Raw genomic sequence first — 21,227 nt, forward strand, 5'->3', positions numbered from 1 at the left:
GGGTTCACCACTGTGCTAAATTTAGAGCAACTATCTTGTCATTGATAAGGTAAGGTCACAGCCCGTCTGATAGGTGTTGTCAATTGCAATTAATAAATTTTGATGATTTTCTTAACCCACAAATATGTGACAAATTTATGACTGTTAAGTAGTCACAAGAAATCGGATATATTGTTAGTTTTAAAATAGCGACAATTTCTAACTTTCATATATAACCAATAGCAGTCAGTCTAGTATGTACATTCATGTAAAATACTAAGATTATTGTTTTTTTTTAATATAAGTACTCAGATACTGCAAATCCTTCCGTAAAAACATGACAATTTAAGTATCGAACACAGTAATAAGAGATTTATTAAAGGGACTTCACTGGAGTTTTTTTTTTGACTATTGGACTGGTTATATCTTTTTGTTTTATGCTGTGATTTAAATCATCCAGTACAGAAAGATATTTGTCAGTATATTTTATTGAAAGCGAGTCGGCAATGAAAGACATTATCGTCAAATCTACCTTAATATAAGTGGAATATTTTGTTCCGGAATATTTTATTCTGTCAACGAACATTATTCATGTATAATAAATTACATGTACCTTCTATGTATCGACCATAAGGTTATGAAAACAACATAATTTTACTGTTTTTGAGATTTTATAAGATATTTCATCAGTACATATTCAGACACATGCGCATTTTAATAACAGTTAATTTTCTGAACGTCGAATATGCCAATACCTATCGTAAACGCTTTAACACTATTTTGGTAAGAGAAGACAACTCTTGTTAGATTAGTTTTAAACTGCGACAATCATAAATATACATGCCCATGTAATATAATCGATACATCGGTCTGACTTTTGAAGTCGGAAATCTTTTAAGCAAATATCCAAGGAAGATTTGTCAATAAGATTTCACACCTACATCTCTTTGTAAAATATTTAGTTACGTGATGAGACGTTTTTATCTTTTGTATACATTGACTTGATAGTTTAAGTATTTACAATAGAAATACTAGAAGTAATCAATAAAATATTTTAGCTATGACATTTGATTTTGATTAAATGGAAGATATAAATCTGCGCAGTTCTAAATAACTAACTAAAGCTTGGTCATTCATTTTTTTTAATTTTGACTATAATGTTTATCTATCAAAATAGAAAAAAAACAAGACGGAATCCCTAAAAAGCACCCAAACGAAAGAAATTACAGGCTCGGTTTAATTGAGTCTGTTCATGGAAATCAGTGTTCAATGCATCTACTTTCAACGCCCCAAAGCTACGGTTTAAGCAGAAGTCAACAACTAAACAGGGAATTTTGAATTTATAAACATCAGAAAATGTGTTCACATGGCAGTAATGATGGAAGTGTTCTTCCTTGAAAAGCGGCGTACAGTTCCCAAGTTGTGAGCTAAACATAAACTAAAATTTTGACAGGGGAACAGAGGTTATGATCATTGTTGTATAACACAGAAAAATAGAAAAGAAAGAAATATCTAGATGAAATAAATATTCGTCTAGATTTATATTATAATATATCTCAGTGTTTTCGTCATGCCTAGGTGATAAAGAAACAAAATAACCACTTCAATATTAATTTGATTACTTAAAATTTTAATCCATTTTTACATTCTTACAAACAGTCAATGGAATAATAAGGTATTGAATATTTTCTGAGAAAAAAGATACACAAGCAACGCCGGTTTTGATTGCGGCCTTCCAGATGCAAAACACCCTGATGGACAAAACAGTGGTCTAAAGAATAAATAAGGTAGATGGTACAAGGCTTTACCTAAAACTACTGAAATAAGAATTCTAGATTTTGTTACTCTTTAAAGCAAAAATTATTATACACGACAGATGGATATACACAAGCATGTGGTCACAATGTAACACTGTATGATTTTCTTTTATTTCATTGTATGTGTGTGTGTGGGGGGGGGGCAGTTATTTATGAGTATCAAGTTCACTTTTGTGTCTTCTCGTATACTGAAAATAGGGAAAACACAAAAAACGAAAATTAGAATCAGTAGCACATTATACATCCTCTTAATAACATACACATAAAAGCGGTGAGAAAAACAGTCGAACACAAAATATAGCACGAAGTTATTACAATATCAAACTTCACAAAGGCACGTTTTACGTATTATCATTGAAACATTTCATTTTGGTGTTATTGTCGCGAAATCTCATGACATACTGGCACATTTGTGTCTGATAGAAATGAGCTGTTAAAACTGTTGTTCGTCGTGTCATGAGATTTCTCACAATCCTCATTTTTCTGTAGAACTTCAAGCATCTTAGAGCTATGCTGTTGCGCCTTTGCTCTTAACGCGGCGATGCTTTCAGTACGGACATCTGTGTCCGGCTTCTTGTCGTTATCCGAGTTCTCCTCCTCTTTCATTTTGCTGGCAGCCTCAATTGACTTTTTGTGCATACCTGGAATATATATATATATATAACAAATATTTATTTTTTGTCTTTTCATAAATGCATCAAATATGCTCTCGTCATTCTTTACCAATCAGTGAAAAGAAAGTGGTTGTCAAATTTAGATTCTATATGTTATTATAAAAAAATCAAATATTTTCATCAGATAATGTTAATGCATACCTAGAAGCCATGGTGCAGACGACTGCTCAATTCCTTTATCAGCACTCTTCACAATGGCATCCGGAAGCGGAAGTGCATGTCTTACCATCGCACCGTACAAACCATACTCCGCCATGATGCTACTTTTACCCCAAGTTTTTTCAGTCTTCCTCCATTTTGCACGGCGGTTTTGAAACCATACCTTTTAATACAAAACAATAACGTTTTTTATGAAATACGTTTTTTCATGAATACATGTTCAAAGCATAAATTTTCAAAATATGAAGATAATATTTCAAGACTATAGATAAACTAGCTTTCTCAATTCACTGTTCGTCCGTTGAAAGTGCCAATTTGTTCTTTAATATAATTAGGTGCCACTAAGTACTTTAGCTCTATTTATAAGATTTAAAATAACAGCGAGAACAAGGCAAAACTTATGTACCTGTCAATTTTATATCGTGATAAAGAACGCAGATTGGATCAACATAGACCAAACGACAAAAGTTTGGCAAATTTTCCCGCTGGGTTAGTAAATAAATGATTAAGATTACGAAAGAAACATAGTTATTTTGCCGTCATTTATCAGACCGCATACAGAACGTCATATGTTTCAAAAATGATAAAAGTTTCTTTTTCAGAAGTGCAGAGTGCGAATTTGCGGTCGAATTCGAAACGGAGGCTTCAAATCTTAGTGCAGCTTTGTTTTATCATCCGCCTAATCATCTCTTATAAACAAATCATAGTATGAAAGAAATATGAGATTTATTTCCGACAGGACTTGGAAGTTTGAATTCTAAATACTTATCGTTAAAAATTACATTCTGACATTAGGCAGAACCCGCCGACGCTAGTTGTTGTTTACTCAATGATAATATGAATTAAATAATGATAATTTTGACAGAGTACATGAATAAGTTATTAACATTGTAACAATTGATTGTCATATAATCATTTTGCTTTGAAAATAATGATTTGTACGCTCACATATACATGTATATGATCATTTCGGATTTATATAGGTCGATATTTCACAAACTTAATTGCGCAAATATCTAAACTTTCAAAACATAATTTAGTTAAAATCATAATGACGTTTGATTAAGAATAAATGTGCAATTGTAATCATTCAAGCGCTCAGATTTCTGAACCATAAATACATACTGAAACTGAATATAACGATGAATGCTCTGTAACTTTTTGTTCGTAGATACGATATTTAAATATTTAAAATGTATACGATTTTTTAATGTACATTGTATTTCAATATTAAAAAAATACCTGAATTCTGTCTTCCGGCAGGTCTATTTTTAGAGCGAGCACTTCTCTGGCATATAGATCCGGGTAATGCGCATCTTTAAACGCTTTTTCTAATTCATCTTGCTGGTACGAGGTGAAAATAGTGCTGAAATTAGGTGTTAAATTTCCTATTTTAACTTTTTTTGTAAAAACAAACGGCATAGAATTTTATAGGATAAATCTTCTAACATTTTTTTTTGCTTATTTTTCATTATGTACATAATTAAAAAGAATCAATTTGATAAATCATAGATTTTATAAGATATTGTATCATATAATATCAAACAACTTTTATTGCCCTCCTATATGTTTTTATTTCAATACAATATTAATCCCTACATGTATATGTTTGGAGCGACTTTAAAAAGCAACAAGAAATAATGTTTCAAACTCTTTAAAACGTATATTTAAAAAAAAAACTAAAGTGAACATAATCGTAGCATATGGTTCCGCTAATATATTAACAAAATCGCCTTTATGAACAATAACTATTGAACAAGACTGTTATACAAGACAACATTCAACAATATTTAACTGGACTTCATATAAAATAGCGGTTAATGCTCAAATATAGAAACACAGCGTACGTTCATCGTTATTAACGCTTCATTATCTGTACAAACTTGTCACTGATTTTAATGATGTGGACGTGACAGGCCATATTTAACAAGGTGTTCCGAAACTTGATACTGGCATTTTCCATGGAGGCAGGGTGTAGTTTGTTATTTAGTCTTAGAACACGATCGTTAATACTTCTGTCCCTCTAATACTTGTTTCTTTAAAAATAAGTTTCAACAATGCTTAAAGGAAGATGCATATTAAATTTTAAAATATTGCACGTTTGTAACGCCGTTTTTCATTAAATAATCGTGAGGTTTATATAACGTTACACGGCTGCTGTCAATTAATGAAGAAATCTCACTTTTTTCCCAAAAAAGGAAGTTTGCTGCTTTATAAATTCGTTATAAATATTCCTGACAGGTCATAGCCATATACTTATAAACAACCGTTTATATAGGGCCATATAACCTGTCAAGAATTTTTATAACTATTAAAGTATGCATCTATCCATTCATCTAGATACATATATGTGTGGCTGTTTTGTAATAAGAAATGTTATATTTCATACCGGTGACGGCGTCTCTTCTTTTTGTTTTTATTGCTCGAGTTGTTATTTTGCTCAAATTTGTCCTGCTGTTGTAAACACGGGGGTGATTCTAGACCTGGTGATACTGAAACATAAAATAATAATGTATAAAGCTATATATCTGCTGCAAAAATTGTTGTTTGAATTTAAAAAAGAAAGTGAAAACTTCCAAAATGCTGATATGAAATAAATATGGAAGTAAATTGCCTTAAAAGTGAATGGCGCATGCAGGAAGCCATTGCTAAATCGTTAATCCCCTACTTCAATAGCAGAATAATATTTTGTTTCGGAACATTTTATTCTGTTTACGTACACTATTCATCTGTTATATAAAATAGACATTCTATGTTACAACTTACAAGTCTTCGAGAATCGCCAGTAAGGTTATGAAAGCAATATAATTTTACTGTCGATAAATTTTATTATAATATTGCATAATATATATATAGCTTTATATCCTTTGTAATGAAATAAACTATTTCTATAACGGTAATGTTATTAAAGCGGTCTTCAACAGTTTAAGTTCAGAAATGATTACACAGTTTTCAATTAAGATCAATAATAATTATTACTGCAATGGAATCAAATCAATAAACTTATTCAAGAAATGATACACAATTTACACACAGGTCCCTTTAAAAGTTGATCGTTTGCCATTGAAGGTTAAAATACAAGTCTTAAAGTATTTTTTTTCTTGACATTGCCTGACTACGAGGACAATTCGCTAGGCAGGTAGGTTCACGTGACTGTTTATTATTATTTAATATTACAAATGTATTTTTTCTCATGCTTTTGTATTGTAAATATGCAAATTGGGATATATATTCACTTGAGGTGTTGACCGGCTAAGTGTTGTTCTTTTTAGCAATAAGCATTGGAATATACATGTATTTCAAAAAAACAAAAAAAGGTCTAATTTTGATTTAGTGTGTATATTTATTTTATAAAACTTAAAATCTTGTAACGTATAGCCGTTATTTTATTTACACACGATACAGGCACGTGTTTAATCTTAAATCATAACGATATTGCAGTCCGTTTGACTGGTTATGCATTAATGTCATAAACTCGATCTATCGTGCTGATTTGAAAACCATGTTGTTTAGAAAATGACTTACAGTTTCAATGATAATTTCTGACATGTATGGCGCCCTCTGTCGGAGGTCAACAACGATAGAGCTTTGAGCACTCCTATGCAATAATTCCAACGAGCGACACCTGTATATTGATTTACCTACACTTATGGATAATAGATTAATCAACTTTAGTTATTTAAGTGTTCTTAAATGGTGCTATAAAGCTTATGAAAATCTTTAATATGTAAATACAGATGACATGTTTGACAGAGATTGTGAACAGTGTTTAAATTACCCGTGAAATAGAACTCGTTTATTTAGTAATCAGAAATATGACGACTTCGTTTCCTCTATGCTACAAAATTTGTTGGAAAGAAAAAGATATCTAAAATGCCAATTAAACTTAACTTTATAAGACATCAATATATATTCGTATTAAAGATATTTCACATATATAAAGATGCTGTTCTATTTATACCGCCAAAATGGCAATTTTGAAATATGAAAGTTACATTTTCAATGCTTAAAGGAGCTCAGCTGAAATCTAAATATCTGAAAACTTGAGCTTTGATTTTTTTGAAAAGGAAAATATGCAAAATACATGAATAGTTAAAATCAAATTGAAAATTGACTTTTGTGCGATTTCATTTTCGGGTTATTTTGCGCAACTTGAATGATGATTCTAGAAGAATAATCTGATATTTCAGGCTAGACCAACATCAAATGGTACACACTATTTCAAGAACCTTAATGTAAAAAGTTATTGTAGGTCAACCGAACGCTGTACTGTTGCTTCCTATGATAATGAACTCAACATGGACAACGAGGACAACGTTGATACATAACTTCATCAAAAACATCTTTTATATAAGACTAAAACATGCAATGCAGGTAAAATATGTCTCACTCTTCATTCGTTAATTTACTAAGTAAAAATTATTATATTTGTGAAATATTTTTGCTTTGAAATTATTCAAACGTATATTCATAAATTTAGCGTGTAATATATTCGGCTGATTCGTGTTTTAAAAGTCATTTTATGGTTCTTGGTAATAATACAAGATTGCGATTTTCAATCCATTCTAGAGGAAAATGCATCTTTATCGACATCTAACGGGGACCTTAGACATAAAATGAAGAGGAATACAGTTTTAAATATCGTATTGTGTTTTCAGCAGAACAGAACATAAATATTCTGTTCTGTTCTGCGTTTTGAATAGATTATTATTGGTATATTATATTATGTATATATAAGTCTCTGTTAATTTTATGTAGAAAATGACTACATACATGAATGCAATGGTATATCATTTTTATATATATTTATAGATGAGATTGAAATAAAGACATTCATAATATTTTTGGTCGTTGTTTGTTTAACTATAGTATTTAAATGATTACAATTATTGCAACCAGGCCTATTAATTTCTGCTGATATATTCTTTTTAGTCAAGCACATACACTAGTATTGGTGAAATAACAATCCTTACAGAAGAAATAAGCTGTGCTGCTTAAAAAGTGTGTAAATCTAATAAAATAGATTGTCGTTTATTATATTATAGCATTTTATTTTTATTCATTTTATTTTATTTTATTTGCATAACAGTTTTGTTTTAAATTGCAACAATCTTTTAGTATTTTTTACGTTTTCTGAAATGTGTATGTGAAATATATTTGTAGTTGTTATAATATAAAACTATATTTCTTTATAATTATGGCGTCAAGCTTTCTACCAAAGTTTACAATTTTTATCGTATGAAAATAGAATAAATAGACTACAGTAAAACAATTACTGGTGTAAATTTTATTTTTGGTCTGGCATTAATATGATAGTTTTACCATAATTTACAACATGTTTCTCTTACAGTTGAAAATAGCAAATGTCTTTTTTTTGATAAATAGAATTATCTAAGTTTCATTTAAGGGTGCCAAAGAGTGTACTATAATTTAAGATTCGTTAAAATTTAGAACGCACTTGTTTAAAAAATATAAATCTATAATAATAATCAATAATTATAATATTTATATAAATTGTGTAGGAATGCTGCATTTTTGCATGTGTCAATGGGATGAAATAATTAATGTTGCAAAAATTATGAAAATTATTTTAATAATGTTATAAAACTCAACAATCTATATTTTAATGAACAGTGAAAAACGTTATTTGTTCCTTTAGATGAATACATGTAATGTCAAAATTATATATCAAAAAGATACACGTTGCATTTTTTTGTCGTGTTTTTCGTAATTCTTTAGAAACGGTTGTGTGCCTCGCGTAAAAATGTTAAGAATTAAATTGAGGTCCCGTGTGAGTATTTTCCCAGCAGTTACGGATAGATATAAAAAATTTGTTACGATCAAGTCATTGAAAACAAATAAATATCTTACAAGATTACATTATAGTTAAATTAGTTGGTCTAAGTCATTTTACTAAATTTTAAGTGATCAAGGTTTTAAATGTTGCGTGTCATGAAGAAGTAATGAATATGAATCTTTGGTATGTGACTGGAATAAACAGCAGAATTTAGCGTGAGGGTGAGTTATAATTACGTTTAACTTGGGTGTCATGACCGCATGACTAGTTTAAATCCACAATTTCTCACGGAATGGGCTGTTTACCATCAATTTCAAATGTCAATTTGTCCTCTAATATCAGTTTACACTAAGTTAGCAGTTTTCAGCAATTGTATCAGACTTGTGGGAATTAAGTATAATTTTTAAGCAAAATTTTCTCGCAGATTGGGAACAGCAAAAATATAAACAGTATGACACTCATGGGAAAATATTGTACAAAACAGCGTGATGTGTGCAACGGTTCTGTTCTGATCTGTTCAATTCAATTTTTTTTTAAAAATGGCCTTTTATGTTAAAATTGTTATAACTACAATTACATATAACTAATAGCAGTTAAGATATAATATATCATATATTAGAGATATTGTCAACACACTTGGCATTATACAAAATGCTTATGTTAATATCTTATTGTAAATATTATGATTTACTTATTGTATATGTTCTAAAAGTTGTTGTTCTGTTGCATTCTAATAAAAACATTATGTAAAATATCTATGTAGTAAAGCAGTCTTTATGAAAACAACAACAACAACAACAAAAATATTCTCACATAATTTCCTGAAATTGATTGATAATGAAACATAAAAATCTTCCCACAATCATATTTAAATGAAACAAATAAAAACAAAATAAAACAACAAACAGTCATTTTTTACATTACATATTAAATTAAAACAAAAAGGTAAGACTATTAATTCAGAAAGTGAGTGAAGAACAGACAATTGTAAGTTATTTGAACACTAAAGTTATATAATATTATCATTTATAACAGAAATAATAATGACAGAATCTAAAAATATTTTGAAAATTTAAATAGTATAATCTTTAATAAATAGAGTCAATTCAAGTTTATTTTATAAATACAGGATTTATTTTCACCGAGTGGTATGGTAAGAAATAAATATTTCATGAGTGGCGGTACCACGAGATGAAAAAAAAATCGTGTTCATGGAAAGAAAACTTGAATTTTCTGTTTATTATATACTTTTTCTCTTTTTTGAAAGACATCTAAAACCCTTAATGTACTAATTTTTAAATATTTCTTTTATAGATGGAACTATGAGGTTGATACAAAAAATAGAATATTGTTCCCGATTATAAAAGATTAACACACCTGATCATCGGGTCAAAATTCTTGAGGCGGGACTTAAACACCTTAATTAAAGCATACCGATGTTTAAAAACTTGTTCAGTGACAATCTAAACATATTTACACATCCTTAAGATGACTAACTGACTTTTTAATCTGTGACATGTATTGTGTGCAAATCTCACTATTGTGTAAATAACACGGGGTGCCGTCATCCGAATTTTATCCGAAACGGTGCACAGGTGATGCGCTAAATATGACAGAAAACGTGTTAGATGAATGCAAAATTAGCGCTATGTCCCAATAACGAGGTATCTTTAACGAATAAAAGACTACTTAGAACATCATAAGCGTTCTTAAGGGTTCCCAATAGCGCTGGAGCGAAGAATTTCGAATCAAAGCCGACCTCATTCATATTTGAGACTGATCTCTACTGGGCTAAACGAATGACCCGGCTTCTATCTCGACATGTGTTCGCAAAATCCGGAGGGTAAATTTTAAACTGACGGAATGGTCTCCAAAGCACGGTCAATTGCCAATATTGTAAAAAGAAGAAATTTGAAAAATAACAATAGTTTGTCCCCATCACGCTAATGATCGTATCTGACGGGCTAATAAGGGTTCTTGCTGTGAAAATCGAGTGTTTCTTAATTTAATCAAGAGAAAAACGTGCACGTAGCTTAAAAGATTCCTGAGAATGGTATGTCAAAGCTTCGAGTAAGAGTTTTGTCCAGTGATTATAATTTGATGGAAGCACTGAAATACGTGATATTCCGGGGAAAATTTTCGTCTGCTATACGGACAGTGGTCCGCCAGACACGTGCGAATGAATGATAATAATTCTTAAATAACTGACGAAACTGTAATAACTTTAGTTTCAAAATCTCGATTAATATTTGATCAAATACTGTAATAAGGAAAAAGAAGCAGAAATGTGCTTACATTCCGATTATTATTTTATTATTTAGAAGAATTATACTTGATTTTTTTTTAAATTTTGATTTGCTTAAATCGCGAATTAAATATTTAGATTGACAAATACAGCAGCAGACATGCATACATGTTTATTATAAATTATTGCTGTATTTTGCTATATTTTGTTTGTAAGGAATTTTACTTATCATGTATCAGAAGATTCTGTAAGTACAGATTAAAACGTTTGTTAATCTGATAATACATTATTTACAATTGCTGCGACAATTCTTTTGTTAAACATTGTTTTGTTTTAAACATACCGAAACCGAAAGTCAGACTTTCATAGCACCGCATTTATCTCTATAATCCGTCAAATAGCGATTTTCTCATTTCCGTTGACAGTTACTATCAAGGCTATTTGTAGATACTTACGTTTAAAGTAAATATTTATTTATTTGGCTGATAAGGTACATCAGTATTTATTCTATCTAATAATGTATTTAAGCAAGACTTCAAACGAAAATGACCCTATACTATTAAATTCAATTTCACATCATTTTATATATCGAATTAATCATTTTTCCATACATTAACGAAAACAAGAAGCAAAATGGACATAACATTTATTGTTTTTGTTTTAATTACAACCCCCAAAATATTATGTGTTCAAAAAGAGAAATTTAAAGATAATTTCGTAATGATTAACCAAGCTACAATGCATCTTAAATGGCGGCTATGCGCTTCTGTAATAGTTTACTTCCGATTGCCCAAATGTATTTGTTATATTCCGAAGCTACTTTTTGTTCTTTTAACAAAATCAAAATTTAAAAAAAACTGGAATTATTACTATCTTAGAAAAATATCAAAATCTGACCAATGCTTCGAAGCTAGCTGAGTCATATCTTTCTCGGAGATAAAAAGTAAGAACAAAAACACAAACCCAATTACTTGATATCCGCGGCACAAGATTGCACCTTTTCTAGGGCGTTTTCAAAGATAAGTATTTGTTTTTATTTCACCCTTGCCCTTCCGTGTAAACATTTTCCTAAACCTTTTACATAAGAAGCGTCCATTTCTGTTGCAGCCGAAACTAGTAGATTATGTGGAATTTCTAAATTTTGTGTGGCCACTTCCGTGATACCCTTGAAGATTTCATCGGGCCGTAATCGCAAAAATACTCGGCAAACCTTCTTGATTTACAAAGAAAACAATTTATGTTATGATATTAGCCCAATAAAAGGAATGTTTGTATTTGTTATCATCACTATCAACGGCGTTACTGAAAATATCATGGTCAATTTGACCTTTCCCAGATTCCTAGCAGAACTTCGAAATCTTATTTTTATATTTGAATCTATATTTATTCCTTTAGCTCATTTATGTAAACGTTATGAAAGCTCCCGATTTTTAATTTAAAAAGATATATATTCATTATGAGTTTGCAGTAAAGAAAATTGTAAGTAAATAACATTATACATTATTAAGTTATGCTTATACCTGATATTCCATGATAAAAAAAAACTTGAAAAAGAATCTATTCTTATGCAATATCATTCTACGAAATAGGCAAATGATTTCCTAACCATCAAACAGTTTCCTTTTTTTTTACATTACAGTTACTTGATACCGGAACGTACTCTCATTTCTAATATTGTTTCTAAAACAACAACATATAATTTATTCCTACTCGCAAAATATTCACTTTTCCCGTTATTTGTATTATAAGAAAAAAAAGCCTTTTTGTTTCAATTCATTTTTACCGTTAAAACTATACACTTGGCACATTTTTGCGCTACATGATTTTTCACAAATGTCTATTTAGGCCAAATGAGCTAGCGAGGGTATAAATAGGGCCTAATTTGTTAAGTAGTATGTAATGACAATAACGAAGTTAAATCGCTAGACACGGCTAAATAGCTTATTCATCTACAAGATAATATGTAGAATTGCCCGGATTTTTAAAGGAAACTAACGATTATTATACTATCCGGGCAGAGGTACAATAACAATTTTCAAATTACCACAATACAAATGGAATAACAATTTCAAATAAAGTAAAATAACAAGCAGAAATGGCCAGTTGAAATAACTAATTCGAGGCTGAAAATGAAGAATTTTAAAACTACATCTTGTATTTTCTGTATATATAAGTCATATATAATAACTTTTGGTAATCATGATATAAATGCTGGTATTTTGGCTTCAATGCACAGTTGAAATTTACAACAACTACATGTAGTTGTGTTTTATTACTCATGATTCCAATCATTAAATGCCCTTTATGCCTCAGAAATATTTTATTTTTTATTTCTTAAAAGATTCATTTTATTTTTGGTGACCTGATATATATTCTAAAAAGTTACTCATTTTCCAATTACTTTAATCATCTTTTACTTCCTTTGCCTTTTGACAATTAGTGCATTTGTAGTGATCTAGTATTTTGCATAGAAGTAAAATTACTACTTTGTTTACACTTTGCTACTGTAGTAACAAATGATTAAAAATTACATTACTACTACTTTCTTCAAGTGATAAGCTAACATCATTATTTAATCGCTTTAAAACTTATGTTAGCTTTTTCTAAAGGAGGAAACATTAATATTGGTTTCTGGGGCATAATGTGCCTTTAACTAACTGTCTGAATTAAATATAATGCTATTATTTCTTAAAAGATGTTATTTTTTTGGTGTACTTAGCATTATAGTCTAGTTAAATTTTACTTATTTTGCGTTTTGTATGCAAGTCAAAATTCCATAGGTTACATTTTGCTTCTTTTTTTGACAAATTATCTTAAAATCATTGCTAATTTGATACGGTGATAAGCTTCTCACATGTTCTTCATCCGCTATCACATTATAAAAAAACAACATGATTGTCCTTCCTCCGAAATAAAATAAATATTCTTTTCTGAAGCTTACTGTGACTTAAATGTATATACATGTACTATTAAAATATATACGTTTATATAAAGCATTGATAGCTGCTTTAGTGGGTCGGAAACGTAATCATCAGAACAAGACTGACCAAAATCTTAAGCAATGTATTATTTATGTTTTATGTGTTTATATGAACATTGTAAAAATGGATTTAAAACCTGTGAGGAAGAAAATAGCATTTAGTTTGGAATAATTTGTGATAAAGGTAGAAAAATGTAAACAAGCTGTTATTTTGACTTCCATATAAAATATAAAGTCGCTAGAACTGTATAGTAATTGCAAAAACGCTAAAGTAGCAAAATATGGTTCAGCTATGTGGCCACTGAGTAACTTTTTTGGAAATAACAAAAGGGCACCAAATGAAAAATAAAATTGATAGTATTATTCAGGCTAAATGGGCCTTTAAGAAACACCGATTACAAAATATACGAATCTTATTGCAATATCTGCACAACGTGTACAAGATAAAGCTGGGTGAATGATAAAGTTATCATTTAAAAATCAAAATAATAAACAAAAATAATCATTCTAGAGACTACAATCTTTACAAGACTTGTCTTTCGCTCTCATCTTTATGTGAACATTTTGTTTGTTGAATGCTTGTATGTAAATATATAAATGTATACAAATGGAAATGAAATATGTTTAAATGAACTAAAATAATCATACATTAAGAATCGTTTTGATATACATCTAAAAATATAAATCAAAGAATATACATCAGAGAAAATACACACAGTTCTTAAAAATGGTATATTACCTTTGATAAAAACAAAGCTTTTAATTTCGACTATAGGTGTTAGAATGTGTAAGAAAAATTGTGAGGAGAATTGTGTTTAAATTTTGTAAAACATGTCGTGCAAAATGTGATAATGTCTTAATTACAATTTGCATCTAATTATCCCTTTCTACTTCTAAGTTAAATATGTAGTGCATAGACCTAGTACGGGAAAAATAAACAGGGTAACTCATTTGGGGCCTTAAAAATGTAGAATATGTTCTTTTGATATTGCAATTTTTCCCATTTTATAAACATTAATGATCTTAGTAGTTATTTCATTATTAATACATTTAATGTGTGAAATGTGTGAAAATAATTGAAACTGAGAGCTCTCTCCATTACTAGTATATTATATTTGTTCATATATTGTGGCAACATTTTAACAGACCCAGAACTATTTTTATAGCAGAAGAAATCCCAATAGCCACCTATCAGGCCAAAGTCTAAAAAAAACAAGCATTCTTTATTTTAATATCAACATTATCACGCGGACAAATAAAAGTAAAGAAAATACCGTTTTGTATCTAAATAATGTGATGATATCAGTACGGTCATATATTACTCACGGCAAAATGATTGAAATCTTATTATTTTGATTTTGTGGTTATAATGATTTTGTGGTTAATCAAATTTTAGAATTTGCACCTCGACATAAAGCTCTTCTGGATAAAGAAATCTAGACTAGTATAGAAATCTGGTATAGTTACAACGTTTTTAGACATGAAAACATATAAATGATTTGAAAATAAATCTAGAGTTTGGGAAAATAAAATATTTGACAACTTTAATACATTCCGTGACCGAAATGCGATTTCACTTCATTGTACATGTTGTATACAGAACCTGTGTAAATCAACTTTCAGGGAAAAAACAAACAATAACAACAACAGCAGCAACATAGAAAACCCATACAAACAGGAAAAAACGACTTGGATCCTTAAACATTTTGTTAGCAATGAATAAAACATTACTCCACGCATGTTGATATATTTTTTCGTCATAAGGACGCATGAAAAAGTCTTAACAAAACTTTATTATTTTGTCATAACCTGGTTAAAAAAACGAAAAACTTGTGTTTGATTACTAGCATTTGTTTGGATAATATTATTGCATTGATTGACTGATTGCACCTTTGAATGTACTTATTACTTAGAAATTATGTTGTATATGTACAAATAAAAGAAATACAAGTTTTTTTCTGTTCTTGAAACATAAATTGACATTTTAACAAGTCATTTCAGACAGAGTATGTTTGTGAACAATATAGATATCTGCATTTCAAATCTAGAAACGAAAATCTTCTTCATCACATAACATCAGTTTAGTTTAGTTTGTGGATAAAGTTTGGGTGAGCATATCTTTTTCCTTGTACTAAATGAATAAATGTGTTTCCTATCTTTTCAGTTTTCTTGTAACGACTTCTTAAATAATAATAATAATAATAATAATAATAATAATAATAATAATAATAATAATAATAATAATAATAATAATAATAATAATAATACGATTTCGAGTATGTTTGTAAACTTATAAATAAAGTAATATAAAACGAAAAACTTGTGTTTGATTACTAGCATTTGTTTGGATAATATTATTGCATTGATTGACTGATTGCAGCTTTGAATGTACCTTTCTTTACAATCGAACTAAACTAAATTATGTATAAAATAATAATAATGACAATAATAATAATAATATAATAATAGTGATGGGACTTTGTCATAATAATCTAAGGTACATCTATATTATACGTTTTAATTTACCTTGTTCGTGTACAGGTGAAAATTTATAATTGTAGGAGACATTCTCGGGATGCCTTGCAACAGGCGGCATCATCGTCTGCGACAGTTGTTGATTTGGTATTGTCGGCTGCGCCAGGTGATCAAAGCGCCACGGACAAAATGATGACGATGATGATGTCGGCTGCTGATGTGACGTAGGATCACGTAGATTAGCGTAACTTTGATTCATCGAATCTTGAGGTAAATTTGGTCCGTTATAATTTCCATGACTATACATAGGGTAATCCCTGGAAATGTACATCAAATTTCCCGGCGAAATACTTTGTGACTCGAGTAGTTCTGGGCTAGTATTTTGTCGACACGCTTGGTTGCTGAGACCTAAAAGTTCCTGAATAGCAAAAGAAGGTCTTTGGTTTGGAGGATACATTTGACTGAAATGTCCACCATTTCCATAATGGTTTTGAAAACCACTCATTTGCGCTGGATTTGTGTTTATAAGTCCACCCATTTCGTCCGTACAAAATCCTCGCTCAATCATTGTGTATTAATTTTTTTATTTAAAAAATAAGAATGTTAACAAAATATAAGTATCACTAATACAGAAGTAAGAAATATTTAATTATCAGATCACTATAAATATATATGTCTATCACGTTAAGTGTACATCTATCATTTATGTTTAACGAGATTTATGAATCGCATTTTATTTTCTATGACATCAACCAACTCTTTAGTTTAATCTTTAATTTAGTAAATAAACCTCTTAATCGAATAACACTTGTCACTGTCAAAAACTACACATGTCATTTATCCCCAAAATGTCTCGGCTAAAATATGAACATCTCACTTTAAATTACCAAGCATTAACATCATCTATATACAATGTAAAGTATTTAGACAGCTCCATTAACTTACGAGGATTAGCAAATAAAATCTCCTACATTTATTCTATCACAAGGTGGTCCTTCAAAGTCCATTTGTCAAATTAGTTTCCCGGGAAAACTCACGTGCATTGAGTATGCCTATTGACGTGATAATTGGGTTTTTATAAGGAACTATTTTCCTACCTCTAATATTAGCGTAGATAATTCAACCAATCAGGATAAGGGATGCTATTGTCCCGTTGTCAGTAAAGGCGCACGCTGATTGGCAGACTGTCAATCCACTCTACAAGTGGGCGGTCTTTACCATCCATAATGTTGGTGTTACTTGCATTTACTTCTTCAACTGTAATGATTCAGGCACATTATTCCTAAAAAAAAGGATACATTTTAAGGCCAACCATGAGTTTTATAACATTTAAATAATGTTTTAGAGATGCTTATCACCTGACTAAAATAGCACTGAATGTTGAAAGTGGCAAAATGTAAACAAAGTAGTATTCTGACTTCCATTCAAAATACTAATCACTACAACTGCAGTAATTGCTAAAAGCAACAGATGTGAAAGATGGTTAAGGCAATGAGTTACCTTTTAGAAAGTTTATCAAGACATGCATAATAATAATAAAAACTTTTTGAGAAATGAAAATACAAGCACGTCTGGGATACACTGCACCACAGACAGACATGTAAATACCAGAATTAAAAACTTACGCAGAATTCCAAGCTAAATTTATTCTATGGACACATTAACTAGAACGGCTTTTTTGATTTGCAAACCAACCTTGTTGATTAAGAAAAGAAAAATCACCAAAATGGTAACTCTAATTCACTATTTAGAGCTTTTGTATAAGACACAAATTGCAGATTTCAGTAAAAAATGTTTTATTTGTTTTTATTAGATAAAACATCACAAACAAGTTTGAATGTTTGAAATTACATTATCTATAGTATTTTAAATTTGTTAAAGATATAGCTTTAATTGACACTTTAGACAACATTGTTCTGTGCACGGTAATGCGACACATCGATTTTTATCAGCATGAATTTTCACGCCGGTCTTACAACCGACAAAGATTTTCACAGCAAATGTAACAATTGTGCTGTCATATAGTAGTTATCGTTGCGTCAAAATCCAAGTAGTCCCCGTGTAAAACCTAACTCTACAGTGTTTATTATTAGCCCGGTAGGTTAAAACCACACAGCAGGTATCGTCTGTCAACTTGTCCTTATATTAACGTACTCGTCAAATGTAATGTTATGGACATTTTAAATCTGGAATTTCTAATTCACCTGAATGGTATATGAATCACTATATTAGGATATAATATGTAGTAACAGGGTTTGTAAGATTGTATGTTGAAAACATGGAATATTTCAATATATATACGAGAAGGTTGGAAGTGGTCATCGAACTTCAAAATATCAAGGTTTTTTTTACTGCTACCAACCATTGTACAATAATTCGATTACTGAAATCTGTCCGGCGAGAAGACTGTAAAGAGTTAATGTTGAATTCTGCTTAAGCCGGTGTAAGGGGCGTGGATGATAGCTTGAATTTACCATTACAGCCAATAAACAGGCTCAATCAAACCGAGTCTGTGGCATTTTTCAATTTTGCTGTTTAGGCGTTCTTGATGGATTTTGTCTACATTTTATTCTAATATCAGTTGGTTACTGCATAAAAGATGTGTATATATTTTGAGTATATTTACAACTTCTAGTTCTAAGCGACTGAAACATTAAAGACACATTTTATGGCAAGAACGTCAGAGAAACTGGCTCCTTTAGGAAGATTTACAGACATGACAACGTTGTTTTCATATAACTTGAACATGACTTCTGTCTACAGAATTATTTATAATAAATATCGTCATCTTTACAAGATTGACAGCTACAATAAGCTTCATTTCTATTGTAACAAACCCGCGGTATCAACTATTTCTGTCACCTCTATACCTCGTCGTGTAGATATAGCGGTATAATTAGGTAAATTAAGCTCATATAAGCTTACCTTCAGAATTCAACAAACAACACCTCATTACCTTTGTTTACAGAACGATATTAACTATCTAACATACAACAAGTCAGCCGTGTAGGCAGGCATTTTTCACAGTTATCTCCATTTGTTTTAAATAAATAAATAAATAAATAAATAAATAAATAAATAAATAAATAAATAAATAAATAAATAAATAAATAAATGTTTGATTTTAGATATGACTGATGTCATTTAACATTACTACATTGGTAATTATTTGTTATACACCTTACAATTAAGTAGGATGATAAGTATAGAACTGTCTACACCATCTACAAAACACATAAATACAAAATGTATTCCATGTATCTCATACTTTCTTTTAACTGTAAAAGTCAATTTGTTTTAGATTGGTTTTGCGCAAGATTTTCGGTATTTCAATGAACACTAATCTGCGTTTTTGAACAGATTTCAGTCGTATAAAAGACTAAATGAATGTGTCCATGCTAACTCCTAAATTGTTTGGATCATTAGATGAGGACAGTGTACATATAAGTCATATCTTAATTAATCTAATTATCACCGGGATAATGCAAGAAGTTTTGTTGAAAACACATGGCAAGTCAAATGTTTAAAAAGAAACACTGACGTTGATGTTAGAAGTTAAGATCCTGGAGTAGTAACATTGTTACAGTGTTTCTATACCACAATTATATCTATATTTACATCTAATATGTATGTTATCTTTTTTATCTATTGATATAGATATAACGTGTCAGCTTCGTCAAGTTACGTGAATTCCGTTAGCGTTCTTGTAAAATGAAGGCGCGGTGCATTGAAGTGTAAAAGTGGTTTACTGGCATGTAACAAAAGACAACGTACGGTAATCTGAAACCGTTCTCCCGCTACGCACGTATGCTGTATCAACAAGACGCAGATGCTTAACGTGATAAGAAAAGTCACACTGTCCCTTCTTTATCGATTTGACTTTACTTAAACAAGATTCCTGCAGGCGACCAGCATGGTTAACAGCATTGAATCTGTTGAAATTTGTTTGGAGAACTGTACATCTGTACGATTTGTCATGGATTAAAAATGTTTGTTTGTAGTGTTACACTCCTTTCTTGTTGGAATACTGACTGTAGATAAGAATGGTTTTAATGTAGATAAGGATGGTTTTACTATCTACTTTTCATTGACATGTTGGTGAACTTTTTATATTATGAAAAGGGTTTTCAAATTTTTCCTGACAGAAATATTCTTGAGTAAATAATAAGAATCTAGCATAATCCTTTTTACAGACCGGACTCGAACATTTTATTATAAATTGTGTACCCTTTTTATGACGGTCTATACAAATAACTAAAGTGCAAGATTTCAGATATTTTTTTGTTGTGTAAAATAAGCTGAAACTGAAAAGCGTTTAATGTTTTTAACTAAAAATTGTGCTTAAATTAAAAGTAAAAACCGATTTTCAATTACATTCTATATATTTTCCATATTTTTTTCTGTTTCAAATGCCCCAGTTGATCTATTATCATTTATTTATTTATGTATCCTGAAGAATGCTCTTCAGCTATTTAAAAGGACTTTTAAGAATTTGCAGTTGACTACTTATTTTTTTACTTTTTATCCAGTTGATCTATGTAAGATGTTCTTATGTTTTTGGATCTCAGTAGAACTCCTTAAACATGGTTATGTTGGTAGCGTTGGTTAGTTTAACTTTTGTTTTGCATTTCAAGTCGTTAACCTAGGTATAAAAGAAGAAAGCGAATCCAAATATTTGTTGATATTAATTTTCCATAATTGTAAGACGTTTACATAAAATATTGATAAAAAATAAAAGAAAAATGTACATATTATTAGAATATACATGTATAACATGAGAAGAACTGTATTTCGACAAGATATATAAGGGATGGAACTAATAAAATACATATATCTACAAAAAAGAAACCATGGCCAAGACTTAACGCCCATAACATCGGACTTGCGACCTTACTGTGTTTCCAGGGCGACATAGGACGCAATGGAAACGCCATGTACACTGTAGGGTCGAGCTGGGAACGACTCATGTCGCTGAGCCGCGGCAACTTTTTGAACAAACACTAAACTATCATCAAAGACCAGCAATCTCATTGTGACTAGAACCCATACGGGCCCTATAGTCGCTGTAGAAACCCCGTGAATACCTCTGGCACGTACAATA

At 30.2% G+C, this 21,227-nt stretch overlaps 1 protein-coding gene across 1 annotated transcript; it reads right to left on the minus strand.

Moving 5' to 3' along the window:
• Positions 1-1,698: 1,698 nt before the first annotated feature.
• LOC132737549 (visual system homeobox 2-like) lies at positions 1,699-17,194 on the minus strand. Its single transcript, XM_060724850.1, has 5 exons — positions 16,178-17,194; positions 5,019-5,121; positions 3,872-3,995; positions 2,612-2,792; positions 1,699-2,437 (listed from the first exon to the last, which is right to left on the minus strand). The coding sequence occupies exons 1-5, from the start codon at positions 16,692-16,694 to the stop codon at positions 2,172-2,174; spliced, it is 1,191 nt and encodes a 396-aa protein (XP_060580833.1). The 5' UTR covers positions 16,695-17,194; the 3' UTR covers positions 1,699-2,171.
• Between the last annotated feature and the right edge of the window lie 4,033 nt (positions 17,195-21,227).

This window comes from Ruditapes philippinarum, unplaced genomic scaffold (assembly GCF_026571515.1).
Source record: "Ruditapes philippinarum isolate M1 unplaced genomic scaffold, ASM2657151v2 ctg5040_1_1_1_1, whole genome shotgun sequence".
In the NCBI taxonomy this organism is placed as follows: Eukaryota; Metazoa; Mollusca; class Bivalvia; order Venerida; family Veneridae; genus Ruditapes; species Ruditapes philippinarum.